This window comes from Chelonoidis abingdonii, chromosome 8, assembly GCF_003597395.2.
Source record: "Chelonoidis abingdonii isolate Lonesome George chromosome 8, CheloAbing_2.0, whole genome shotgun sequence".
Taxonomy (NCBI): Eukaryota; Metazoa; Chordata; order Testudines; family Testudinidae; genus Chelonoidis; species Chelonoidis abingdonii.
Genome location: NC_133776.1, coordinates 24176003 through 24203762, shown reverse-complemented (window position 1 = coordinate 24203762; position 27760 = coordinate 24176003). Strand labels below are relative to the sequence as shown.

At 41.5% G+C, this 27760-nt stretch overlaps 2 protein-coding genes across 4 annotated transcripts in view; one reads left to right on the top strand and one right to left on the bottom strand.

The window, feature by feature from the left end:
• Positions 1-825: 825 nt before the first annotated feature.
• Positions 826-8413, bottom strand: SHOX2 (SHOX homeobox 2). 3 transcript variants are annotated; one of them, XM_032805511.1, is made up of 5 exons: positions 8111-8413; positions 5086-5364; positions 2721-2778; positions 2297-2385; positions 826-1119 (listed from the first exon to the last, which is right to left on the bottom strand). In XM_032805511.1, exons 1-5 carry the CDS (start codon positions 8411-8413, stop codon positions 826-828), a joined length of 1023 nt encoding a protein of 340 aa, XP_032661402.1. The 3 variants fall into 3 exon arrangements, with proteins under 3 accessions (XP_032661402.1, XP_032661403.1, XP_032661404.1); XM_032805512.1 differs by having other exon boundaries at positions 5086-5294; positions 8128-8413; XM_032805513.1 differs by having other exon boundaries at positions 826-1083; positions 5086-5294; positions 8128-8413.
• A 3331-nt stretch (positions 8414-11744) lies between these two features.
• RSRC1 (arginine and serine rich coiled-coil 1) overlaps positions 11745-27760 on the top strand; it is a 341170-nt gene continuing 325154 nt past the window's right edge. The window contains exons 1-2 of the mRNA XM_032805529.2: positions 11745-11874; positions 23862-24058. Coding sequence (XP_032661420.1) covers positions 23871-24058 — 188 coding nt within the window. The 5' untranslated portion in view covers positions 11745-11874; positions 23862-23870. The remainder of the gene's footprint in view (positions 11875-23861; positions 24059-27760) is intronic.

The window sequence follows — 27760 nt, the reverse complement described above, 5'->3', positions numbered from 1 at the left end:
GGTTTGTTTTTCTACTAAAGATGAGGGTGAAGTGCAAGTGAATCAAAGGGACGCCATCAATGAAATACAAATACATGCAACCCGGAATTCTGCTGGAAGAAATATCCCGGACAGTTTCCCATTAGACATTCTCAGAGATATCATTGTCTCTTTTTCTTCTTCTTCTTCTCTTCTTCTCGCTATTTCCAGACGTGTTTGTTAAACTCAAGTATCTGATGCAACGTGAAAGGAGGCCCGCCTCTCTTATCAAATTTATTGTATTAAAGTGAACTTCGCAGAAAAAGGTCAGTTTCAAAACCTGTGAACTTCCCAGCTGCGTGTCTATTTCATCTAATTCTTTAAATAAGTATATATCTTCCTTCAGTTTCTCGTCTCTCTCTTTTTCTCCATTAAAAAAAAAACTTTAAAGTTGTTTCTTTTTCTCTCCCCTCTCACATCTCGATTTTCTTTAATAATATTTATTTCTCTTCATATTTCTTAACCTATTAAATACCTCACAGTGGTTTTGTTCTTTCCTTTGTTTATTTTTGTTCTTTAAATTGATTTTAGAAATCTGGTCTGTCGCTTTCACACACATACACACACACACACACACACTCTCTCTCTCTCTGTCTGTGTGTGTGCGTGTGTTTTGCTTTAATGTCTCTGTTCTTTCCAGACTGGTTCTGTGTTTGTTTTGCATGAAGTCAGGACTCGAGCCACGGAAGTCATTAGCCTTTCGCTTGTGTTTGCCGTGATGTGTTGTGTTGTGATCCTCTGGACTGTGTGATTGCAGTGTCCCCAAGAGGTGGTCGTGGAGGAGAAGAGGGGAAGGTGGAGGACGAGTCACAGCCCTAAAGCAGCCGCGTGCTTTTTGGCTTTCAGTCTGAGGTCAGCGATGCTGGAGTTCTTGCTGGTGGTCTTGGCCGCCGCCGCTGCTGCCACCACCGAAGCTGCTGAGGCGGATTCCGCGGCCAGTGTGGCCAATGGCAGGCCGAAGGGCGGCGCAGGGAACATCATATAGGGGGCATGAGCGGCCAGGTGTGGGTGGAGGTGGTGATGTGCGTGTGCCACGGCGCTGTCCAACTGCAGCTGGGCCTGAACCTGAAAGGACAAGGGCGTCACGTTGCAATGACTATCCTAAAGGTGTAACAAGAATAAAAACAAAGCATTAACACACCTAAGCGGGGCTGGGAGTATAGTCTGCCTGTGTGTCAGTCTGCCTGCCTGTGTCAGTCGGCCTGCCTGTGTGATAGTCTACCTACCTGTGTCTGTGTGACAGTCTGCCTGCCTGTGTCTGTGTGCCTGTGTCTGTGTGACAGTCTGCCTGCCTGTGTCTGTGTGACAGTGTCTGTGTGTCAGTCTGCCTACCCGTGTGACTGTCTGCCTATGTCTGAGTGACAGTCGGCCTGTGTTACAGTCAGTCTGCCTGTGTCTGCATGACACCCTGTGTGGCAGTCTGCCTGTGTCTATGTGACAGTGAGCTTGCCTGTGTGACAGTCTGTCTGTGAGTGTGCCTTGCAGTGAGTGCCTGTGTGTGAAAGGGAAGGAAATTGTGTTCTTGCCCTAGAGTTTTTTTATTTTTTTTTAAATATAGTAAAAACATGTCAAAGTTACTGCTGTCTTGCCCAGCCTTTAATACGGGCTGATAACAGCAATCTGGAAGAAGTCAGGAGGGCAGGCAGCCCATTTCACATGGATGCAAACATTCATTATGAACAATAATCCCCCTAACGATTATTATTTTATTATCATTAGCCCACCGCTGGCTTGAGATGAGGGAGTGGTTTTCCCTTGTTGGAGTGGAGGAGGAAGTGTGCGTGTCTGGATGGCAATGGTGGTGTCCGGTGGGATTTGGGTCCGCAGTTATGTAGTTAGCTATTGTTGCTGGTTTTCTTTATATAAAAAGGGAATTCCAAACCAGTTTTACTCCCTATGCAGAGTAAAACCGGTGTGTTAGAACAGTTCTCCTTTAGAAACATTTTCATCCATCAGCTTTGCATCAGAATCGGCAAACTTTGACTGAAAGGACGTTCCCATGTAACCCTCTGAGTGCAATCTTTTCGTGCATTTTTAAAGAGCCAGATACTGTCATCCATCCCCAGCGGAACTTTCACTGATGACAGAGAGTTGGGCACGCAGATCTGGGGAAGTGTGTGGCTTTTTAAAAAGTGTATTGTTCCCTCTATATAATCACGGTATAAATATTGAATAGATGCTGTCAACAGTCATTTAATATCGGAAGAAAAGGCCTTATCCTAAAAACGGGGTCACTCATTTGCACTTTATCGTTACAAGTAGGCTTTACTGTACTTGCCTGCTGAAATGGCATCCTCAAAGCGCCTACATTGACATATGGTGCAACTCTGCAAGCTTCAAATTGACTGGCTGCTCCTATAAGAACTCCTGCAATAATCAGAGAAATAAATACATAAATATCGGCTTAGCCTTACTTTCCAATAAGTGATTCTTTGAATTCCAGAAACATTTAGGTGTGCAAACTATAGGCTTTTGCTTTCAACATTTCTTTCTTTCTGCCAATACTTTGATACAAGTTTAATGTCATTTATAATCAATAGTAGGTTTGATATAATAGAGGTAGCTTTCATATTAGAACATATATCCTACAAATCTGGAGCCATAGGTGTTTCTCAGCAGGAAACTCTCCTTCTTAACTGGTATTATCGATACTGTATAATTCTTTTCAACCTAAGCCTCTTTTATGATCTCATAAAGCATACCTTTATGAAGTTGATTTTCTTGTTTTCTACATTTAGCTCTTCTGTTTTGAAACCAGACCTGAAGAAACAGAAAAAGAACCTAGATACTATAATAGAAAACCAACATTAAAAGAGAACTCAAACAAAAGAGCACAGTTGTGTGATGTCAGAATATTTACACCGATTTTGCAAACAGCTTATCGTGTTTGTATTGGACAGCCCCGATTTACAAATTTAGAAACTAAGAGGCATCACGAAAATAATACAATATAGACAAATAGACATTTGCAGTCCATACTAGTTCTCGCTAAATTACTTTCTTAGCCCTGGTTTCATCTTTCCACATTAGAGTCCCAAATGACCTAAATCACTCCCTGATATCTAATACTAACTTGTGATAATGGGTTTAGATGTTTGCGCTGTAAGACCTGAGAAGAATGTGCTCATTAATAGCCTGTAATATTAATTAGCTTTATCTTCAAGAAAAACTAAACACCAAAGCATTTAATGACTCACTTTTGGGGGGTAATTACTGTCATAAATGCTTCACTACAAAGAAGTTTAGAATTTCTCTGTTCCTCTGTGCAGTGGAGTGTAACACAGAAGCAGAATAATTGTCTCATTATTATGATAATCTAATATGCTTCTATAGAAAAGTATGCACATTAGGCAAGAAGATATTTATTATTGGATATAGAGCTATTGAAACAAATTCAACAATAAAGTTCGACTTCCTTAAAGAGAAGGAGAGAGGGTCTTTTAAACATTTCACTTTCTAAGAGAAACCTCTGCATCTCAGAAGCCACAGCTACCAAATAATCTTTCTCCAAGGCAAAATAAAACCCTCAAAAATCTTTTCTTGAGGTCTTACTTTGTTAACTATAATGTGAACACCCTCTCTCCCAGCCTAGAATTTATTTTAATCAAGCTAAATCTGCCCAACACTCATCCTCACTTCCAGTCTCTCATTTAAAAGGTACATTCCATAAATTACAAATTAGTGGAGAAGTAAAGTAAAATATTATTGCAAAGCGTTTTCCGGAACGATGTAAAGGGAATGGGTTTAATCTATGTAAATCTCTTAACAGTTATTATGCACCCTCCGATTTGACATAATAGTAGTGTGGATTAGGTGCTACAGTGGTATTCTTTGTCGAGCAAACATCCACCAGACGGAATCATCTCCTTTAAATTTTTCATAGAGAAGTTGGGACTTTTATCGTTTGGGGTTTTTTGAAGATTTTTTCCGCATAAATAAGTGGTTGCCTCCGCGGAAAACGGAAAAGCAGAGAAGAGTACAAGGGAAGGCTCATTTGGTGAGGCTGTCATGACAAAGGCTTCTTATTATTACTTTTTTGGTTCAACGTGACCGCTCTGTTTATGTCCTTATCCTATTACAAGAAGCAGGGAAACCCCATAAGAATTGTGTGCATAGTTTGGTGCAGATGGTGGCCTATAAGCACAAAGATTGAGGGGGAGTATCTGTTACAGCAGTACTTTCAAACAGCTGCAGATGTTTGGGGCCTAAAACTGCTCCAATAAATAATGACCATCATTTTCTCTTATTTTATTATTAGAAGGGAAATACACTGAAACGGCTACATTTGTTCTCATTCCAGAAGTTACCTTCGGCTCTCCATCTAGGTAAAGCCCCAGACCGCTTGCCCTCTATTTATCGCAGTTAGGTGAAACTAACTGGAGAGCTCAAGATCTGATTTTCAAAACGTCCAGAGAGAAGCTTGAAAGTAAACGTCCAGGTAACTGGTTTGGCTTCTATATAAATAAAAGCGAATAAAATAGGTTGATATTTTTGTTATATATATATATATATATATATATATATATATATATATATATATATATAATAATGCTGAACAAAGCCAGTTCAGCAATACTTGTTTACCCTTTCTGTGGCTTCGCCTAAGATTTAGGAACCACCGGTAAAAACTGACCGTAAAATTTCCTCACTTAGCAGTTGCTAATTTAGTTTATAGTCAGTACATCTATAAACTTAATTGGTACATCCGCCTGGTAAACCCCGAGACAGGAGCAGACTAGGAAAAACATAGTTAACGTGAACAAAACATCCGTTGTAATTCTTACAGTCAGCCAAAAATGAAATGTTGTTTAAAATCCTTATAAGTAAGAGGCACTAAGCTTAGGAGGACATAAACCATAATACAGCAGAGAGCAGTGGTTCACGTATATGCTGGGTGCAATTCGGCACAGGAGTATCTTTTCTGGCTAGGGACAGAATCTAAATGGACATTATAGAATTTGTGAGTTAAAAGTCTTTCATCAGGTACGGCAGGTCCATACGCAATGCTGCATTACAACTAAATTAGGCACAGAGACCCACATGTTGCAATAATCTTTTCTACCCTACCTGTACTCTGGCCTCGGACAGTCCCAGCCTCTGGCTCAGCTCCTCTCGCATGAAGGCGTCCGGATAGTGGGTCTCATCGAAAAGCCTCTCCAGCTCGTTCAGCTGCTCCAGAGTGAAATTGGTCCGGCTTCTCCTTTGCTTGATTTTAGTCTGCCCTTCGTCCTCCATCACTTTCGCATCCTCTTTGCGATCCTTCAGCTCTGGGGAGACTGAGCGTGAAACAAAACAATCAGACCAATCCTTCCCCGGAATTGCCAGCTCTGGCGTGGGATTTGGCCACTCAAGTTTTTATTCTTAACTTTAGGAGGAAAATGTGCGTGGCTTGAGGAAAAGGAGGGAGAGGAGAGTCAATGGAAATGCTAAAGATCACTTCTCAGCACAGATTATGGCCAGCCACATTTTAAAAGAATATTTGTTTTCATTCGGAATGAGATATTGGGTCAGCGCTGGGTTTCCTATTAGGATTGCTGGTCCTTTGGCAGAAAAGGCAACAACAAAATACTTTTCATGTAAAGGCCTTATTTCCAAATGTACTTAGGTTAAGGATTGACCTGTGTGGGTGAGCCAAACCAGGCCATTGATTTCCATCTACAGTTTCGAGCCCCTCAGCATAATTTCAGTAAATCATTGTAGAGTCAAACTGTGACCCTTTTAAACCATCAGAGCTGTCAAGCAATCTTTCTCTCCCTCTGCAAACTTGTTGGCGTTATTTGCGAATAATTCTTTTAATCTAGACCCATCCAGGCGCACGCAGGAGACAAATAGAAGGGAAATGCCATGCCCACCAAAATATAACATTGCCCCACGGAGGAACTGAGGCAGAGTTAAGAGTCGGCCGTATTAACTTCAGTGTCATTTTGTGGGAACCTCTTATCAATCTTTAGAGTTGTAGCTCTGATAGTCTGTATCAGCAAAAACAAGGAGGAGTCCTTGTGGCACTCATTTATTTGGGTATAAGCTTTCTTGGGCTAAAACCCACTTAATCAGATGCCTGTCTGTCGCCGGACAGTGGCAAGAGAAACGCCATGTTTGAATTACCCTTGGTACAAATGCAAAGCCTCATACCATTACCTGTCATTGTTTATTGAAAATCAAAACTAAAAAAATCAAGTCGCGATCTCTCGGTGAATTAGTACCTTAAATATCACAGCAACAGGTTTAAATGGTAAATCTGGCATCCGGACCGTCTCTGGATTGTTTAATGCCGTTCATGCTTTCAGCACCTCCAGTGTTTAATAAAACATGCATTTGTCGTTTCTGAATTTACATATGCTGAGGGTTCCTGGTGTTTTTATTGGTATTGTTTAATTTTCTGGTGACTGGGCACTTTCAATTAGCTACGCATATAAATTAAAATATCACTGAGTGACGCTGTTTGTACAGTTCATTAATATTTGCAGGGCTTCCTAACAACCAGTTGTGTCTGTCTGTAATTGTACTTCTTCCGAATCCCTGCTTCCTGCTGCAGTGCTTTGGGATGGGGCATCTGAAGTCCAGGATTTGTTTACTGAGTTCGCAGCTCTTTATAACCCTATGATCACTATCAGAATTTGTTTATAAAATCATTTCCGAAAGATGCTCGCAATCGAGTTCCGATCTGGAGAGGAATACTTCTTTGAACAAAAGGTCTGAAGTAAACAGTCCCTAGATATTACATCCTCATTTTAAAACCAAAAGCAGCCATTCAAATGTTGCTGACCTCTACAGTGCTCTTTGAATAAGCAAACGAGATGTCATTTGTGCGTTTTATAACATTATTTTCTTCACTCAGTCTCTCTATCTCTGTATATATACATACACATGTAGGCAGACAGATAAAGCCAAACAGAAAGTGTAAGAAAAGGGACTCCTGGTATAACACATGCTTGCATTGTAACTATTAGGGGATTTTTTAAAACAAATGTTCATTGTATATATAATAATATATACACACACACCTCTAGCATTTATATCCAGTTATGCAATTGGCTATCTTTTAAAATAAATGTATGACATTGTATAAAACATTCTATTTAATGTCACTTGTTTTAATGCGTGTTTTAAAAATCTAACATGAAAATATATCCTTATCAATATCTGATCAATAATGTATAAACATTAAATATACTTGATATAGATACAGCATTTCAAACTTTCAACTATACTGTGGGGATTTTTCAGCTTTTTAAATATAAATGGATTAATATATGTAATGTAGCTTTGGTTCCTACCACAATAACTTCCCGTTATGTTCTAATCAAGAACAGAACATGTTATAAACAAGTTAATTGCATGCTTAAATATTTTAATCTAAACTTCTAGGCATGCCACGTTTTCCTTAATTGGAAAAACATGGAAAGACACCCATTAATGTATATCAGACTCTCCAAATTAATGGTATTATTGTTTAAACCTCTGGAATCATTAATGTGACAGTCAAGTTTAAATCTGCCACATTGTCTTATGCAAATACGACATATATTAATATGTACTGCAAAATGTAATTAGTTTTAGCATTGCAGCCTACTAACCTATAAGCCTGAACAAGTAACCCGATTGTATGGTGTGATTTACACACTCATTGCTGGAGAAAACATAACAAAAGTTCATCGAGAAATAAAGCCTGATACAGTCACCGTCAGCCTGGTCTGAAGCAACCCCCGATGGCTCAAGTGAAGGACAGAGAGAGAGGAAAAGAGCTGTTTCTATAATCGCATAAGTCCTCTACGGAATTGCTCTTTCCAAAATCTAAACACTGGGTTGTTCGTTCCCACCAGGGCGGAGGCTACAGCTCTGAGCCCTGGTCAGGGAGGACACACTCCTGTAACTTTCACCCCCGCTGCAGAGCCCGGTGCCCAGGCCAGGCAAGCGCCTGCAGGACTGAGAGCTACATTTGGGGTTCTTTGAGCAAAAATTGAGGGAAAACAAAACCTCCCCCCCCACTCCCGTTTCTCCCCCAAACAACCGTCTGGTTGTTGAACTTAGTCCCTTAGTCTGGCCCACGGTACCGGGGGGATGGGTGGGAGAGAAGGGGGCCGCGGGATGCATGAGGTTTGCCTTTACCCTCGCTGAGTTTGGGAGTGCCCGTGTCCCTGGCTCTCTCGGCGGCGCCCATGTCCAGCTCTCTGACTGGAGACCGCGCTCCGCCTCCTCCACCGCCGCCGCCTACTCCTCCTGCTCGGACCGCTGGGCTGCTCAAGTCTTCCCGGCTGGGCTCGCTGGAGCCGCCTGACTCCTTGCTTCCTCTGACAGGTCCACTCTCCAGAACCTCCCTGTATGTGATCAGCTCCTTTTTCTCTTTCACTTTCTGATCAAACGACTTGGAGACAAAAGCTGTAAGTTCTTCCATCGCCGATTCTCAGGGCTCCTTCCCCTTGTTTCTTCCTCTTACTGTTCCAAACCCCCCAATAACACATCAATGGAGTGGGAAGGGGAGGGGGGCAGCTGGAATGGGGCTGGAGTTAAATGGGAGCTGATGTTTCCCAACTGGAGCGATCTTGTTAAATGTTAAGATCTTTGACAATTCTTCCTGCTAAGAGTTCAGATCTGATAGTGATGTTGCTATTGAAGTCGCACTATTTATACTTTGCAAAGCCTGCCCCTTGTTCTGTGCAAATTACCTCCCCTTGGAACTATGAATGAACCCGCTTCTGCTGTATCAGTCCAGCACCACCAAGGAGAAGGAGCGAGACAGAAAGATAGCTAGTCCTCCAGGTTTCAGATCATTGTGGCCAGGGGTTGCTCTCGGCCATTAATCCAGGATTGACAAGAATCCCTAATTAATTTAATTAGGCGTGGATCTTGCGCTAGTGTCCTGAGTTAGTTAAACACAGGGGAGATGGGCAGGATCTGCAGGGGAGTGGCCAAAATGAAAAATGACAAGTCTGCTTGGAGAGAGGACAAGGAATGGGGGAGCGCTTCCTACAAATGTCGTGTATACACAGCACACACTACTAGTCATGCAGGTAATACTGTCCGAGGCAAAAAACAGCTCTACCAAGAGATTAGTGCTGTTTTGGTCGGTTACAATTAACGAGAGAGAGAGAGAGGTGTGTGTTAATTTCAAAGGTTGTGCGGTTGGTTTGTCAAGATATTTCCCCAGCAGATGTTTACTGATACGCCAAATTTAAAAGTGTGTCTGAGTAGCTGGAACGGGTGATAAGCAATGTACGTTCTCGTACCCACAAAATAATCTTGCCCCATGCTGTTTCTTTGTATCACGTTATTATTACATTTGCGTCAACAAACCTCCCCAGAGGAACACAGTTAGTGACTTTTGGGTTAAGAATCCGATGCTTTTGTTCTAAATTTGTTTGCAGTTCGAATATGTTGTATTTATCCCACAGGACTGAGAAGAGATACATACATACAGTTACTTTTACAGGTTTTGTTTTAGTAATGAAGTCAACACTGAAAATAGACATATATTTTGGGAAAACTCTCCAGGATAGTAAATATTGCTAATATTAGTTCATTTTTTAAGACAGTTTTTCATATGTGAAGAAATACTATATTTAGTGGGTTTTTTTCATTATTTGTGTAAAGCAAATGGAAATGTGCAAGTTACAGGGTACTTGATAATTATATATCAACATTAACGCGTTAGGTGACAAGAAAGCTTGAAAAGTTCGTCCTAAAATAGTATCGGAAACACACAAAATTAAAAAAAAAATGTAGTTAAGAATGACAAATGCAACCCTGTCATTAACATTTGTATAGGGCAAATAGAAGAATGGGATTAGACCATATCGCAGTTTTTATTGCTAATACTGCTTTGCTATTGTTTAAGTCCTATTTAGATAGTAATTTCATTGACAGTCTATTTAGGATGCAGCTATTTTACACTTTTAGTAGAGTTCTAATAAATTATTCAAAATTGTTTAACTCTTGCTTTTGTATTGATTTTTCATTTGACCTCTTGAAAGAGGACTTTACATAAAGGAGCGTTTATTTACTATAATAGGTACAGTATTTAATTAAATTAGCATTTATCAGATCCAGTTATGTGTGTATTAGATACAGTAGGCAATAAATTACTTTTACTAAGTTTTAGCATTTAGAAGGCAAAACTAATCAAGACATCATTTTGCCTATTGAAATACGGAGTACTTTTAGTTTAGTCTGTTCAGACTGACAGTTTTGATATTGTAAAGTACTGGTCTTCAAAGGAGCAACGGAAACATCAGTATGTTTTATCGATTTTTCAGATTGTTTGGGAAGATTGTTATCACTGGCCCAATTAAATGAATTCACAATTATTCTGAAGTACAGAAATATGACAAGATGTTACTGTTAAAATAATAAAGTGAACTGAAAAGAGAATACGTTCAAAATACTGAACTTTAGATGTTAATCCATGGGGCCACATTTCTTTTTGTTTCACACAGTTTATTCCACTTCCCGCCGTGGCAACACAGATTCTAATTCATACATATAAAACTGAAGTAAAACTAAGAATATTTTAATTACCAAACAGTCTCAAAACTTAAAAGTGAAATAAGTGTCAACTATTCGGTCTAAAACATACAACTTGTGTTTTTGGAAATAATGTGGACAAATCAAAGTTGTCTTTACATGAATGTATGCTTGAAGAGTTAATTTAAAAAGTTACATGTTTAAGCCAGGAATTTTGAGTTGATGCTTAGCATTATAAACAAGCTAAGCAAATATTAAACTGCTATGCAAATATTTAAATCATTACAAAAACTATTCGCATAGAAAGCGTTTGCCTCCCTTATTCTTCCAAAATATCTGTACTCAGTGTGTTCTGTATTCTTTCTGTGGGGGAGAAAACACTGAAAAAAGAAAAAAAAATCCGTATTTTTTATAATACTGCCAAAGTCTGCAATTCTCCCCCGCCATCGAATAAAGTTTAAAAAAAGTTAAGTAGGGGATCATTTGAAACACATTTTCCTTATAAATTGGAGACTCGGGCATCTTTTTAACAGGACTAATTAACTGAACTGTTTTATTTAATCTCAGCTGTCTGCGAATAACTGAAGATCGTGTATAGCAGGCAGTTTTAAAACTCAGTTCCCTCTCCCACTTACCCACCACCCAGAAGCGACCCAAAGCACGCAGCGGCTACTTTACTCCACCACTTCAAGTGCTTTGCGTTTATGGCAGAGGGGAAATGGATCTCTCTGCCAGGGGAAAAATATGTCAATGTAGTATGTATTCCAGGAAATACGGAGCCTCTTTAATTACTTTTGGCTTAAATGAAAAACTATAAATTTTATTTCTCCCCCCATCCTCCTTCCAACAGCCCCCTTCTCCTCCTCCCTCAAACACCACGAGTCAAAATAGTCTCTTAAATGAAAAACTAATTTGCACTCAACCTCAGAAGCCCATAACCAGCTCCAGAAGAAGGAGAAACGCAGCGTTTTAAAGGAATTTGCAAATAAATCATTGCGATTTTAATCATAGTGCACCCATAGAGACAGAGCCCAGTGATTTATTCCAGCATTTTTGGCTAAAGAAGGGACATTAATATTACCACTTTAAGCTGCATTTTAAAAAGCCTGCACAGGCCCAGTAAACATTAATTAATTAATTTGTTTGTATGATTATTATTAGGATGATCATTGCTGTCCTCAGTGGGGAGAAGTGCAGAAGCTTTAATCGATGTCTTCTGCATTCCCTAGCCCTGCTGCCAGCCTGGCTGAATGGATGAGCTCCGGGATGGCTTGGCCCTGCCTGGCTGCGGCACCAGGAAGGCGCTGAGCTCAAACCAGGGAGCCGCGCCGAGCCGGCGGCCCTAGACTCGGCCTTTTCCGGGCTCTCGGTCGCTGGGCCGGAGGCGGGATTCAGGTACCGTGGTTGGGTCGGGGCCGTCTTGTCACCGCTCTCTGGGTCGGGGGTGCCGGGGGCAGGTGCTTCCATGGTGACTCACGGGACGCGCCGGGCTCCGCGGCCTGGTCCCTGCCGGCTGGGGAACGGGGCCGACCTGCCCCAGCACCCAGGGCTGCCAGGCCACCTGCTCCGCGAGCCCCCCACCCCCGCCGCGGGGAAGCGAGGCCAGCACCCGTCACCCGCCCCTGAGGGAGGCCCCCATTCCTCAGCCCCTCCCCCCACAGGGTTAGCGAGGCTAGCACTAGTCACTCACTCGCCCCCTTTTTGGAGACTCCTGCCAATTTTCAGTGGGCCCTTAAGCAGGGATGCAGGAACACTTTGTACAGTGGGCGGTGCTGAGAGCCATTGAACCCAACTGTAAACCCTGTTTATAACGGAATCCACTTCAAGCCAGGAGTGTGTGGCACCCCCAGCACCACAGTTCCAGCGCCTATGCTCTTAAGTGGAAGCAGGGCATCCTCCGCATCTTTTGCCCCTACTTACGTCCCAGTAAGTGGGATAATTTTTTTTAGGGAAATAGGGCCTGCTCCTGTTGTATCCTGTTGTAAAGTGCTCCCCCATTTTGTCTATATTTTGCTGGCAGCATTTATCTTCTTATGTTTTGATCAGACCACATCAACACTACCATCCTGGAATATTTCCTTTGTTCCCACATTAGTTCATGTTGATCCATTTTGGTTCACATCAGTGGTGGCCAAGCTGAGCCTGAGAAGGAGCCAGAATTTACCAATGTGTATTGCCAGAGAGCCACAGTAATATGTCAGCAGCCCCCCATCAACTCCTCCCCTCCTCCCCTGTTCCCAGTGCCTCCCACCCTCCTGCAGCCTCCCCAATCAGTGCCTCCCTCCTGATCAGTTGTTTCATGGCATACAGGAGGCTGGGGGGTGGTGGTGAGGGCATGGAAGGCTCAGAGGAGGGGGTGGGAAAGGTTGGAGTGGGGGCAGGGCCTGTGGTAGAGCCAGGGGTTGAGCAGTGAGCACCCCTGGCACATTGGAAAGTTGGCGCCTGTAGCTCCATCTCTGGAGTCTGTTCCTATACAAGGAGCTGCATATTAACTTCTGAAGAGCCGCATGTGGCTCCAGAGCTACAGGTTGGCCACCCTAATCCACATCATCAAGTTGAAAGGTACACGTCAATTTAAAGATTACACTTTTGACTGAAATTTTTATTTTACTTATTACTGTTACAGGTAACATCTTAAATCAATATAACTGAAATAAATTAGAATATGTTCTCTATTTTTTTCCTGTTTGTACATTTGGCTGCACTTAGCGTATAGTCAGTTTTGCTGCTTCCTCTTTGTAGTTGGTTAGTCTCCCTTCTTTTTTGTGTGGGTTTTTTACAGTGTCATCAGGGGAGAGGGAAATACTTGGACCAACATATTCAAAAGCAGCCTCTGATTTTATTTTTGAATTCCTCAGTTGTTGGATGTACAACTTGTGAAAAATCTATGTCAAGGCATCTCAAGTGCTGAGCTCCCATGGCTCCATTCGAGTTCAGACATGTAGATACTGTTGTTGAGTGTTACACATAGTGGGTGCTCTGCCTCCACAGGAATTTCATTACTATTATTAAACAGCTCTAGCTTCTTTGCATATATCCTGCTCTCATTGATATCAGTGGCATAATTCTCATTTTCTTAATTGAAAGTGGGATAAGACCCTTTAAATGACTTGAGATACCTGGTATAGAAAAGACAATTTATAGCTACATTCTGTTTCCTTTTATGGTTCTGTTTCCATCCATATTGTGTGCTGTGGCTAATATTACACATCTTGTGTTTTTACATATTTTAATTCTCTGTTCAAGTTAGGTGCTTTTATGGATGTTATTTACATATTCCAGCTATGGAAAAATATTTTGGAATACACTAGCTGTCTAGTAAGATGATAGATAACGAACATTAAAATAAATAAGTTTCCATATTAAGTGTACCTTGTAGAACTTTTAAACTAGGTCAGCACAGTAGCACAGAGAATTTTGGTGTATTATCTGATGAGTAAACAAGGTATGTGGAGTTACTTTAGGAAGTCCCATGAGAAATAATAGAAATTGCAGTCTGAGATTGAGATGAATGAAAGTAACCTGTAACTTTAATGTGAAACTAGTTATTTTTTTACAATCTAAATCAGCGGGCAGGCCCAATCAAAGTGATAAAGTTATTGAAACAAATGTAGATTACCTAGGACCTTCCAAGGTAAGGCAGTATGAAGTAATTATTATATGTGTCTTTAATATTTTGAAATAACTGGTTTGCAATATGGAAAAACAGGTTTTATAATGAATTTTATGTAATTGACAGTAGTACTGACTGAAGCATTTTGTAGAGGCAGATTACCTGGGCCGCAGGGCACTGAATGGGCACTCAGGAGGCCTGAGTTCAATTCCAGGCTGTGCCATTGATCTGCTGGGTGACCTTGGGCAGCTTTGCTGAGATTGCCAGTTATGGTGGCTGTGTTGGTATTTATGGTATAGGTGCTTGTCTGGTAGTAATGTGGAAAATGGATTGAGACCACCGACACAGTTTACATTGATTGTTAGTCATATAATGGCAAAAGTGGTCCAGATTGTTGCCTCCTGTGTATTCCTCCTTAGGAACAGTTTTATGAGGCTCGCTTCAAATTTTTTTTTAATGAAATCTTTGCCCTCTGAATAGTTTTTGCAGACTGTGAACAGGGAGAAGTCTCCAAATGCTAGATTAAGTGGATTCATGTAAAAGGACACATTCAGATCTTTAGACATAGGAGCTGTCTGGCACGGGCCTCTGTCTGACTTTTTGTGACTGTCTTGTCTTCTGTCAGCACTGCTCCAACAGGAGGCATACTATCATTCTTTGAGTCCCTCTGTGAATGCTCATTTTCAGCAAGAGGAGTGATTTGCCAGGAATTCAGTCTTTGAAGCAGAATTTATTCTGCCCTCACCCCAGAGTTTTCCATGCAGAAATCCAAGAGTTGATCAGGAACACTGCTGCAGCGAGTGTTTAGAGTCAGCTAGGAGATTGGAAGTGGTGGGACAGGTTGGGACTTGGATGAGGAGTCTGAAGGGGTGAGATTAGGAGTGGGATGAGAAGTTTGAGGAGTGCATACTGGGCAGGCGAGTAGACTGGGCCTGGGATGAAACAGGGAAGAGACAGGGTTGGTACCAGGGACAGGTTAGAGGAGACATGGGAGAAGGGGTCAAGCCTGGGGCAAATGGGCAGAAGTCTGTGCCAGCTAGAACACTCTCCTCCCCAGAGACTGGAATGGAACCCAAAGTTCCTGAGTCTCCTCATTCCTCTGCTGTGAGCAAATATCTGTGAAGCCCACTGGCAAAGTGTGTGTCTCATCATCCTCTATATGGAGCAGTAGAGGGGGATGAAATCTACTACTGCTAACAGTTACTTCATTAGCTCAGGTGACAGAGGTCTGTGGAGTGGATTTAATCAAAGGCTTCATTCCTCCTGATGTGTGGTGTGGATATCAGTATGGTGTCAAATTTCATTTGGTGTCTAAGGAGTCAGTGGACACTGTCCCGAGGAATTCTTTCTGGAAGTGTGAACAGACAAGGGGCTGGACATAGGTCCCACAATTGCAGAGCACGCCCCTGTACAGCTTCCTCCTCCTGGAGTGACGGATGATCGTGTTGGCCAATGTCAGGAAAAGGTTGGGGAGGAGGTTTTGTGGCTGAGGGGCCACGGATGGGTGTGCTAGGATCAGTGTGTGCAGCCAGAGCCTCATTAAGAGGTTCTGGAGAAGTTAAAAGAGGGGCTGTGGCCTGATGCGCTCTATGTAGATGTGTGTCAGGGTCTCCATCATGTTCCAGAAAGTACAGGTGTGGGGAAGTTCATGAACTGTGCTAGGTTCACACCTGTGCCTATGGCTTTTGTGAAGGAGCCTTGGAAGATGTGTGGTGAATAAGGCAGGGACTGCAGGAAGAGAGAGGATGATTTCGCAGTGAAGGCAGTAGAAATCTGCCCTGGAGAACTGGATTCTATCCCTTCCTGTGCCACAGAGTTCCTGTATGATGCTTAGGGAAGTCATTTAAACCACTTTTCTCAGGTGATCACTAATTATATTCCTCATATTTTGGATGCCTTACTTAAGACATTGGGGTCTGATTTGTACAAGTGTTTAACACTCACAGCTACTACTGATGTCAAGAGGAGCTGTGCTTTGAACATATGATGTGCTGTGTAATGCTAAGTACTCTGAAAAAAAGGTCCTTTGGTGTCTCAGATTGGGCACCCAGAATTAGCGGATACTTCTGACCTCAATCTCTGTGGGGATAATACTCTCATCTTGCAGAAATGTTTGTGAAGCACTCGGATATTATAAACATGAGTGCTATAGAAAAGCCTATGAGGAAATTATTAATTATGCCTTCAGAGCAGGTTTTGAATAATAATGTGCAGTAAATAAGGTATGGTGCCACCCATTGTAAAGCATTTTTAACAGAATCAAAGAGTATATCTTGGCTAGATTTTTAGCTAGCTCAGGAAAATTTATTTTTCCTCCAAAAATGTTAGTGGGAAACTACATAATTGATTTTACGAATTAATAGTGTTGCCAGTCGTTTATGTAGTCTGCTTCATTAGCTTGATATACTTCTAGATGCAATTTTAGGTTTTTAATAAAAAAGTGCAGTTTAAAAAAAAGTGAATCATGGGATGATGTATATGTTGAAGTGTAATATCATGAGTCAGAACAATATACATATCAAGTAGTGAATATCTCATTAGAAATGAGTCTCTTGTATTCAGTGCTTCCCTGTGCTATATTTCGTTAATCTTGCTGTCATGAACTTTTAATCTACAGAATTATAAATGAAGTAATGTTTATTTAAATGAGATAAAAAGTGGATCCTAAAATATTGCTTCAGTACTTATTTTGAACTTACTTAAGAAGTCAAAGTCAGTATGGAACAAATTGCTTTAATAATTCACTCAAAGTAGCACTTTTTACTTCAGAAATTGGCACATAAAGGTACTTTGGCAGTATGAAGCGCTGTTGTTTTTTGGTGGGTACTTAACGTTGGGAACTGCATGTGTTTCAAAAGTGGCTTGCTAAGAGTGAGCTGACTAAAGGTCTAGTCCTGCAAGGTGTTGAAGATTGAAGCCACTGGTAGATGCTGAGCACTGGTAGTTGCAGGATTTGGCTCTCAGACTTTTAGTACTTGCAGGTCCGTTACAGATATTTCAGAAGTTGGTAGCTCCCCACAACCAAATACTGTTTCTTTTTCTGACTCAGGGCATGACATGCAAGAGTCAGAACGCTACATTCAAGAGGGACACTAGGGTTTGGATGGTATTGCAACTTCAGTCAACTACATACAGTCTGTTTTAATTGTATAATCCTGTCTAATCCCATTTAAATAAACTATAATTTGAAAATATGGATTTTTTGGTCATGTTCAGACATGGCCTAAGATCTTAGTGAGAAGAATGGGCCTGTTTTGAGCTGCATAGTTGTGCAATGTGTGGTTAAATTTCTGATAGTACTCTAAAAAAAGTCATCTTCCAGGCTTAAATTACTTCTAAATTTAGTTTTCACAGAAATCATTGCTGAAAGCCCAGACTCTCAGCAAATGGAAGCAGCACTTTCATATCTTTATCACTAAATTCCTTGTACTCCCTGTTAAGAGAAATCTGCAAATTACTGGTTTGTTAGATTTGAAAACTTGGTCTTCAGTGTATGATCATTTGAAGATTCGAAGAGATTTTTGTGAGCTGAGATACTTAAGCTTGGAATAGAATCAACTCTTGTTAAGAATGAGGTTCAAATCCATTCGGTATCTGGAGATTCATGTTCAGCTCCAGGAAAGTATTCATCAAAATAGGAGTACAATCCAGACAAATGAATGAGTATTTTGTTTTTAACAGCATTTTGATAACTTTCATTCTGTTCTTTTAAAAAGTCTAACACTGGAAACATCTTGGCAAGTCCCTTTTCATTGTGGGCTCTTCAAAGGCAAAGCTGTTTCATGAATCTCCAATTTTTTCTTGCATATCTAGTATATTTATATTCCTACCTTGATGTGGTAGGTATAGTGCATTCCATTTGTCAAATACACCCACCCTGTAAATAATGTCGGCAAAAAGTCCACGCTATGCATGTAGTCTGCAAGGTGTGTTCTCCCGAGGAGGAAAATTTGTATTGCATCACACCATTCAAAGATAGTTGTCATGTGGAAAAGTGGTACAGTGCATCTGACTTCACTGTGAAATAGAAGATAAGTTTGGCCAGAGTCCATCCTTTCTAACGGCATACTTAAACATTGTGTTTTCACTGTTGGAGATTTTATAAAATTAACCATTTTAATAACAATGTTGAGGGCTTAATGTACTTTAGGTTGCAGCTTAGTGATGGATCATGTAGTGTGTCCAAATTGTAGCAGGTATCACTTTATTTACTTGTGCTCAGTGCTTAATTTGTAATGAAAGAGGTGCTAGGGCTCTGGCTGTTCCTCTGGCAGCTGCGTGACATGTAAGTGGTGCAGGCAGAGATGCTGGGGCTATGAACTGCCAAGTCTAGATGTGCTGGGGTTCAGCCATGGCAAGTCTTTCCACAAATTAAGCACTGCTTGCCTGTGCTGCAACCCCACTGTTCTTTCTGGTCATGGCTGGTTTCTGCCCCATCTGTGCACAGTCCCTTACACGTAGCCTGGTAAGACCTTCATCCGCTATGACATTATCAAGGATCTTGATTATTTTCTCACCAGCTTGAGTTGGGATTTCTTTGCAAAATAAAAGTTCTTTAACTATTTGTACCTGTTTTGATAAATCTCATATGACACAGAATCTGAGCCATGTTGGCTATGCACCTCTACCTCGATTGAAGGCTGTCCTCGGGAGCCAAAAAATCTTACCGCGTTATAGGTGAAACCCTGTTATATTGAACTTGCTTAGATCCGCTGAAGTGCGCAGCCCTGCCCCCCCGACTTTGTGTTATATCGAGGTAGAGGTGTATTTATGGATTCATCAAGCTGCTGTGCCAAATACTGACTCTTGACTTGCTCTGTCAACTGGTCCTGGACATTTTCTGCAAGATCATCAGTGCATCAATGGATGGTATTATTTGAGACAGGACTGGCTTTCATTGCCACCGCTGCTTGTTTCTCAATCATAATTCTACTTATATCTGTTGCTACTGGAAGTAGAATGGTCTTGCCAATGGTATGTGCTTGTCTGCATTTTACAACTTGCATGGCCACCATGTAAGATGCTTTCAAAGGCTTTTTGAAGAATAGTTGCTTTGTTAGGCATGTTTTTTTTTCGGTTTTAATTCCTACTATTTCTAAAGTAAAAATTGCAGCTCTTATTTTCAAATTCTGGCATTTGGTTTCTAAACGCCTCTGCAGTTTCCCTGTTTGCAAAGTTTTATTTACTAACAGACACACTGTGGCTGAACACTTCCTGCAGTAATATCATGACATGAAAATACAAACTATAACTATTGTATTGTCTACTTTTCTGTTTAACTTGATTAAAATAATCTTCTGTTATACAGTTATAAGTAGTAGCCAGTGTGGATTTGTCAAAAATAAATCATACCAAAGCAACCTAATTTTCTTCTTTGACATAATAATTGGCTAGTGGATGGGGGGGGGGGGGGNACGTTGCGAGCGGATGGAACCGTGGGGAGCCCCCGGGCCGAACGTGGCGAGCGGCCGGCAGGGAGGGGGCGGAAGGGAGGTTGGGGGCCCCTCCTCCTCTCCCCACCAGATGGAACGTTGCAACTATCTCGAGGGAGGGGACAGAACGTTGCGACTGTCGAGCTGGAACGTGGCCAGCGCCGCTCGAGATCGGGAGCGGATGGAACGCTGCTGGGGAGCCCCGGATCGAACGTTGCCGCCGGCCGGGGTGGATGGGGGGCGGGGGCGGTGGATGAAAGGTTGGGAGCCCCCGATGGAACGTGGCGACGGTGAACGCGGTGGGGGAGGGGGACAGAACGTTGGCCGAGGGGCGGGGGGGGGGAGCTGTAGATGTGGTAATCTTGATTTTAGTATGGCTTTTGAGAAAGTCCCACATGACATTCTTGTAAGCAAACTAGAGAATATGGCCTAGATGAAGTTACTGTAAGGTGGTTGAAAACTGATTGAAAGACTGTAGTCAGAGTAGTTATCAGTGGTTTCCTGTCAAACGTGGGAGGAGTAGGGGTAGGAGAGGGACATGTATGTAGTGGGGTCTTGGAAAGGTTCATCATGGGTCTGGTACTAGTCAATATTTTCATTAATGACCTGGATAATAGAGTGGAGAGCATGTTTATAAAATCTGTGGATGACACCAAGTTGAGAGGGGTTCCTAGCACTTTGGGAGGACAAGATCAGAATTCATAGTCATCATGACAAACTGGGGAATTAGTCTGAAATCAACAACGTGAAATTCAATAAAGAGAAGTCCAAAGTTCTACACTTAGGAAGGGGAAAACTAAATACACAGCTACAAAATGAGAAGTGACTGGGTAGTCATTAGCACTGCAGAAAAAGGATCTGTTTTTTGGATTACAAATTGAACATGAAAAGGCAATATCATTCTGTGGTGTATTAACAAGATTGTGGTGTGTAAGACCCAGGATGCATTTGTCCTACTCTATTTGGTACTGGTGAGGCCTCACCTGGGGAGTAGTATTTTCTGTCCTGGGCACCGCACTTTTAAAGTAAGATGGAGACCAATTGGAGAGGGTCCAGAGGAGAGCAATACAAATGATACAATTTCTAGAAAATCAGTCTTGTGAGGAAAGGCTAAATGAACTGGGCAAATGAACTTAGTCTTGGGAAAAGAAGACAGCGGGGACCTGATAAGTCTTCAGATATGTTAAAGGCTATTATGAAGAGGACAGTAACCAATTGTTTTCTACGTCCACTGAAAGTAGGACAAGAAATGATTGGCTTAATCTTCATCAAAGAATTTGTAGGTTAGATATCAGTAAAAATTTTCTAACTACAGGGTAGTTAAGCCCTGGAACTAGCTTCCAAGGGAGGTTGCAGAATCCCATTCTTGGAGGCTTTTAAAAACAGGCTAGACGAACAGCGGTCAGGGATAGTCTCGGTATACTTGGTCCTGGGTCATTACAGGGGGCTGGACTAAATGATCTCTTCATTCCCTTCCAGCCCTAAATTTCTATGATTTTCTGATCGTCAGGCGAATGTTTGCTGCATGTAGTTTAGAACTTGATAATCATTCCGTTATAATGCTGACACACATCTGTGTCACTGTCAGCCCCCTTTCCCTATCTGCTGTTGCTGTTGCCACTGGCACTGGGAGCCTTGCTTTGCCTTCTACTCTGGCAGAAGGCCTTCATCTGAGAGACTTCCTGACAAATGCTTCGTCCAGCGTGAAGTCTCTTGGCTGAAGTCCCCCTGCAGGAGCAGAGGGTACAGAGAGCTTTCTTGCCTAGGCAGCAGCAGCATAAGATGCAAAGCCATAGATAAGACACAGGTGATTTTTTTAAACCTAGTTTAATAGTCTATTAATTAGGGGTGTGGAAACCCCCAAACCAGCATATAGATTCAGTTTTCTTCCCAAACACTCATGGCTTCCCCCGGGAGTCACAATTCATGGTTTGGGAAGCACTGCTTTAAATGACCATAATTGAGAAGTTCCCTTTGGTTCCATTTTTCTGCTCCTTTACTGTAGACAGGCTTATGCCCTTTAGGTGATTGAAAGGAGTGAGGAGGGGCAAAGGCTGGGTGCCAGGAACAGACTACTGGAATGCAAAGGGCAATACTAGGAAAATTAGGACCTGTAAATCTTCCTGATTGATTAAGATTAGATTAATGGTTCTCAAACTTTAGCAGCCTGTGAACCCCTCTCACTAAAATGTCAAGTCTTGCGAACCCCCTCCTTAAAATGAATATTTCCAGGGATTTTCTCCTTTACCTGACGCAATGATCTTGGAAATATAAAATTTTGTTCTTTATGACATGCTTATTACACACTATTTATTATTATTTATCATTACAGTATTTTTATTACATTATGAAAATGGCAACACTCTTCCAAGGTCTCACTTTCATAGTTTGTATCACTTTGAATAAGCCTGTTATAAGACAAGGCTCCTATGTTTCATCAAGGAGAATCAGATGTCAAACAGCATGAGGGTATTTAAGAAGCCAACTCAAAGAGTTCCTCCTACACAAGCATTCAGATCTTGAGGCTTTCAGGCAAACAACGCACATTACAACAAAGCTTAAACTTCTTCATAATAATTTTAAAAACAATACTAGCTGCCTATTTAATTTTAAAAACAGCAAAAAATATTCATCTCCCTTTCCATGTTTTATAAGGAGTCTTGAAGTTTACATCTCCTCAGTGTGATATATACTTGCTTTGATCTGCTTAGCTCTTGGAAGTCCAGGGGCCCCATGCTGCTGGCCCCATGCTGCCCAGAGTTCCTGAGGACAGCTCTGTCCGCCATTAGGGATTTTTTTCCCGAGAACCCCCTGTAACATTTTGTGAACCCCCAGGGGTTCCTGAACCCCAATTTGGGAACCACTGGGTTAGATGATATTGTGGTTAAAAATGCTTCAGCCCTCTCTACTCTACAACTTCCGCCATTGCTATTAATGGAGAATTATGGATCCCCATTTCTTAATGTAGATGTAGCTAGAGAGACCCTAAATAATTGCTCATTCTTGGGAAGAAGGCTGGAGGGAGGGATAGCTCAGTGGTTTGAGCATTGGCCTGCTAAATCCAGGGTTGTGAGTTCGATCCTTGAGGGGGCCACCTAGGGATCTGGGGCAAAATCAGTGCTTGGTCCTGCTAGTGAAGGCAGGGGCTGGAGTCGATGACCTTTCAAGGTCCCTTCCAGTTCTAGGAGATTGGCATATCTCCATTTATTACCTATATTAAGTGCCAGTTGTCTGAGGAGGGAAATCTTAGTATATTGAGTGGGTGGGAATGGTGATACTGGAACAAAAAAGGATTTAAAGCATTATCCATTTTTACAGCCTGAAAAATTCTATAGGCATAATATTTCTTTAATTATGATGTGACAGCAATAAAAATGGGTTTCTTATGAGTTCCAAACAAAGAAAAGAGGATTGTCTCCCCAGCAGTTAAATGAATGGCAATTTTTTACAGCCTTAGCCAAATGTATAAATGTGAAACTTTATCCAAGTAAACACCTTGGGGATCAAGAAACATGTCTAAAGTTTAATATTTATAGCTCTGGTTTTAGAGTAAAACCATTTAAAGTTGTGTGGTTTTGAAGTGAACACCTCAATCAGCCTAACTATAAAAGAGCTTCCATCCTCTGATAATATAACTTATTATTTCCAGAGGAACTTTATCTCTTCATATTTTTCATTGACAGTAGGAATGCTAGTGACTTGGATATAAGTCAACAAATACTTACATGAACAACAGTAATTACATTACTAGAAATTGATAGGCTAGCATTATTCAGATCATAAAGTTTGCATTACTGTAGCCTCCTTTGCACAATTGTAAATTAAACAAGTAAACAGTAGTACAGTGTTAGCTGAGAATGTTCTTCAAACGAGGTCTCTGGTTTTAGAGATGTACATGTATGTATCCTAACACCATATACCCTAACACAGTGGGTACTGAAAAACTAGTATCAGAGTACAACAGAAAATGACTAGAAACATATTAAAGATAAAATGCAACAATCTGGTGTAGAAACCAATTTTTACCATAACTTTTTGACTGGGATTAATTGGCTTGTAAAGGTACTTTGCAGTTTGTAACAAATTTAATACCATAATATGTTTTAAATCTAAAATGCTGATAAAATAACTCATTTTAATCTGTTGATTTACAAACATAAGGCTGCTGATCTCTCTTGTGAAAAATGGCTATGCAACTAGGAACTTAAAGGGGTAGGTTTTTTCCTTTCTCCAGCTGCCCATCACTACCATGTAGTAACTTGTACAAGCTACGGTATTATAAAAATAAATGCACACTGCAATCTGAATTTTATAACTTTTGTCCTGTTTTTAAATAGCTTGTCAAAATGGGACGTCGTTCCTCAGATACTGAGGAAGAAAACAGAAACAAAAGAAAAAAGAAACACCGTAGACGTTCATCTTCAAGTAGTTCTTCGGACAGTAGAACATACAGCCGTAAGAAATCAGGAAGGAAGTCAAGGTCAAGATCACGGTCTCGAGATCTCCAGTCTCGTTCACATTCTTATGAAAAAAGGTGAATTTATAATACTTCACTCGGTGTTACTTTTGTCTGTAGGTGGGGCAGCTTCAGTTATGCAGCAAGGCTAAGAATATTTGAATACAGTGCATGTTCTGGGTAATTGTCATGCAAAACCTGTCAAACACCTGTTTTGGGCTTTTGTGGCAAAATCATCTGAGTCTTGCATGATACTACTGTTCTGCTTAGTTACAACATCACTGCTGTGAATGTAAGTTTAAAATAACTTTTCTGTTTAAATGAACACCTGCCATCAGACCCCATCAGAATTTTAAACTCTGAATTTGGATTTTTTTTTTTTTGAGAAAGAGAGTCTTAATAGTTTATGCACTGATTTCAGCATAAGTAATTTCACTCAGCCAGTCACACACAACTATGTGAATCTAACCAGCCACGAGCATAATGGAGGAAAGTAGACTTTTAAAATAGCAAGGTTTGAGTGAATTTTTCAATTAATATTTACACTTATTTTAAAGGCTAGTTTTCTACTATAATTTTTATCCTTTTGTGATGTGGGGAAAACATTCAATAGTTTAGTCCGTCCTCAAGAAACAAACACTTCATGCCAATACCTCTGCTAGCTTCTGCTTTATGTAAAACCTCTCTTTGCTGGGCATGATGACCAAGAAGGTGGTATCAAACTATTCCAGCAGCACCTACTCTCCCAAAAATCCTGGATGCCTCTTAATCTGGCTTCAGATGGGCAGAGAACCAAGATTGTGCTTGTTGCACCGATGAAGCCAAGTTTTAGATAATGAAGGTGAGACTAGTCGAAGAATACTCGTCTTGTACTGCTACATTTGACATAATCAGAAGTTGCTGCTGAATCACTTAACATTTTATGACATGAGTAAAGAAGTGCACTTGTCTAGTTGTATTCTTTTCTAATCAGTCATAAATCATGATGGGCAAGTCCCTCATTTCCCCATAAGCCTAGACATGTGGAATCCTTTAGGCCTAGTTCTTTTTTCTGCTCCTGCTTAGCATCTACATAGAGCCCTTAGGGGGCATAGCAAAATGACATGGGCTTCAATGCCAAAAATATGCTGATGATATGCAGCTTTGTGAATCTCTTTCGTCTAGTGCAGATATGGATATCTCACAGATAAAACAGAGCTTGAGGGAGATTGGAGTCTGGATGAAGACCAGCTTACTTAAATTGAATCCAGAAAAGACCAAAATGTGTGTTTGCTTTGAGGATCTGGCTATCAGTTTTGCCTCACTCTCTGTTTAGGGCATTTGCACCTGACAGTTAAGATGGTATTACGCCTCAGGGTCAGGGATGAATCGAGCATGACCCTTAAAAATTGAATATCAGCAGTCAATAAGAGGAGTAAGAAAGGTTGGAGAGAGGTTCTGGAGGCCAAATATAGGCTGTTAGGTAAGAGATTAAAGTCCTGGATGGTAGTGTTCTCTGAAATGCTTTCAGTTCCATGTGCACGCCAGTTAGACAGGCAGAACTGTAGGGTCTGTATGCGTGGATTAGACAATAGTTTTGAGAGGAAGGATTTAGGCTTATTAAGAACTGAGGAACCTTTTGGGAAAGGAGGAGCCTGTACAGAAGGAGGGGCTCCACCTGAACCAAAACAGAACCAGATTGCTGGTATGTAAAATTAAAAAGGTTGTAGAGGAGTTTTTAAACTAAGGGCTGGGGGAAAGTCAACAGGTGCATGGAAGCACATTCTGACAGAGACATTATCCATTAGAGGAGGATTTATTAAAGGAGATACTCTATGCTAGTAAAGAGCAGAGGATAGAGGTTGATAAAGTACAGGTAGAAATTGATAGTTATGGAAGACACACCTTCACCATAGCATTCTTCAGAGAACCAGGATGGAATGAAACTAAATAGCATGTTCAAAAGCAACAGCTCTTCAAATAGGACTAACTCTAATTTAAAAGCTCTGCTGACTGCCCACTAAGCAGTCTTTGCTATATTTTTTTATATTTTTATGCAGTAATAAATGGCTATCCTGATCAGTGCTCTGTAAATACATATAAATACAATAGTGAGACTGTACTGGTTCAATCACCAGTGGTTCTGTTGTTGGCAACTGATGAAAATCGTTTGTCCCTGTTGATTTTTTTTTTTCCAGCTGTCTTTGGTATTATTGACCATGAAGTTTAGGAGAAACAACTGTGAGCCCAGGCAAAGATAGATGCCAGACTCTCTCCTCTTGCAGAACACAGTATTTGGTAATGGCTTATCAGGCCATAGGACCCTTGTATATTACCAAGATTCTGTTCTTATGCTCACTTCTTTTAAGCCTGCGTGATGTCACTGAGAGAAAAAAAGGTTGAGGTTATATGGGTTGTGATGTCTCCAGTAGGCAGAGAACATGCACAGCTCTACATGTCTGTATTTCATTGGATCCAGCTGTTTGTAGTTCATTGGTTGACACAATGTCTTGCTGGGTTTAGGGCTTGGATGAAGGTCAGCTGACTGTAACTCAATCAGCCAGAAAAGATTGTGGTTATGTAGATAAATTAGGAGGTGACTGGAAGAAATAGTGGAGATGTTGGTGTTTCTATGGAGGTAGTCTGCCCTTGTTTATGGATCCATTTGGTTCCTTATTTGTAGGGATGTAATTCTGTCACCATGATCACAGCTCATCAGAGAACCTGTGAATTTTTCCATTTATTTCAGCTCTATTGTGAAAGCTCACCACTGTACAGAACCATTTATATGGGCCCTGCTGCTGCGCATTAACAGTTTGTTAGTTTGCTTTGATATAATCTTCTTTGTAATGGGACTAGATCAAAGTGAACTAACAAACTGTTAATGTGTGGCAGCTGATCAAAGCAAATGAACAAACTGTTAATGAGTGACAGTAGGCTGTACATGAGCAGTTCATTACTTTGCTTTGATCAGTTATCTCCTCCCCTATGCCTTACCTTCTGCTATGCATCCTCCCCACCACTAATTGCTGCCTCCTCCCTTACCAATTAACCCCCAACTTATGCCCTTGCCTCCTCCCTTACTCATAACTCTCCTTTTGCACTCACCACAGCATCTCTTCTACCCCTTACCCCTTACACCATTTCCACTTTTCACCTCGCCTTTAAGCTGCCTCCCTTCAGCCTTCTGCACCTATTCAATACCCCATAGCTCCTCTGCTCCAGTCTTGCCTACCCCTGTGTCAAACCCCTCTCTGTCCTCTCCTTTCATTGTAACTCATCCCCCACACTCCTCTCCCTAGTGCAGAGTTCCTAGACGGGGCAAGGTTGGGTCTTTGCCCCTTTCATCCCTGGGTCCCATGTGGTGACCACTGGCATTCTCTGTCTTGCTTCCCCCTTGTAGGTTCCCTGGTTCTTGACCTGCCACAGTCCACTCTCCTCTGAGCTTGCCTTGCTTCCCCCTTGTAAGTTCCCTGGTTCTTGACCTCCCACAGCCCACTCTCCTCTGAGCTTGCCCAGTTTCTCTCCCCACCCCATCACCAGAGGAGGAATGGTCAGGTTGGGATCTCACATGGGTGGTTTGAACCAGTCTCCACCAAACAACTGGCCAGGGCACCAGGCAGCACCTCTTGCTTCCTGCCAGGATGAAGAGACTTTTCTCCAGAGAAGCACCTCAGAGCCTGGGATCCATCAGTGAAATGTTGAACCTGGGCAACAGGTCTCAGCGAGAGGCTAGTAGGACAAGAGATGGGTCAAAGATTGCGGGAATGGGGATTGAGGACTTGGGGACCTACCACGGGG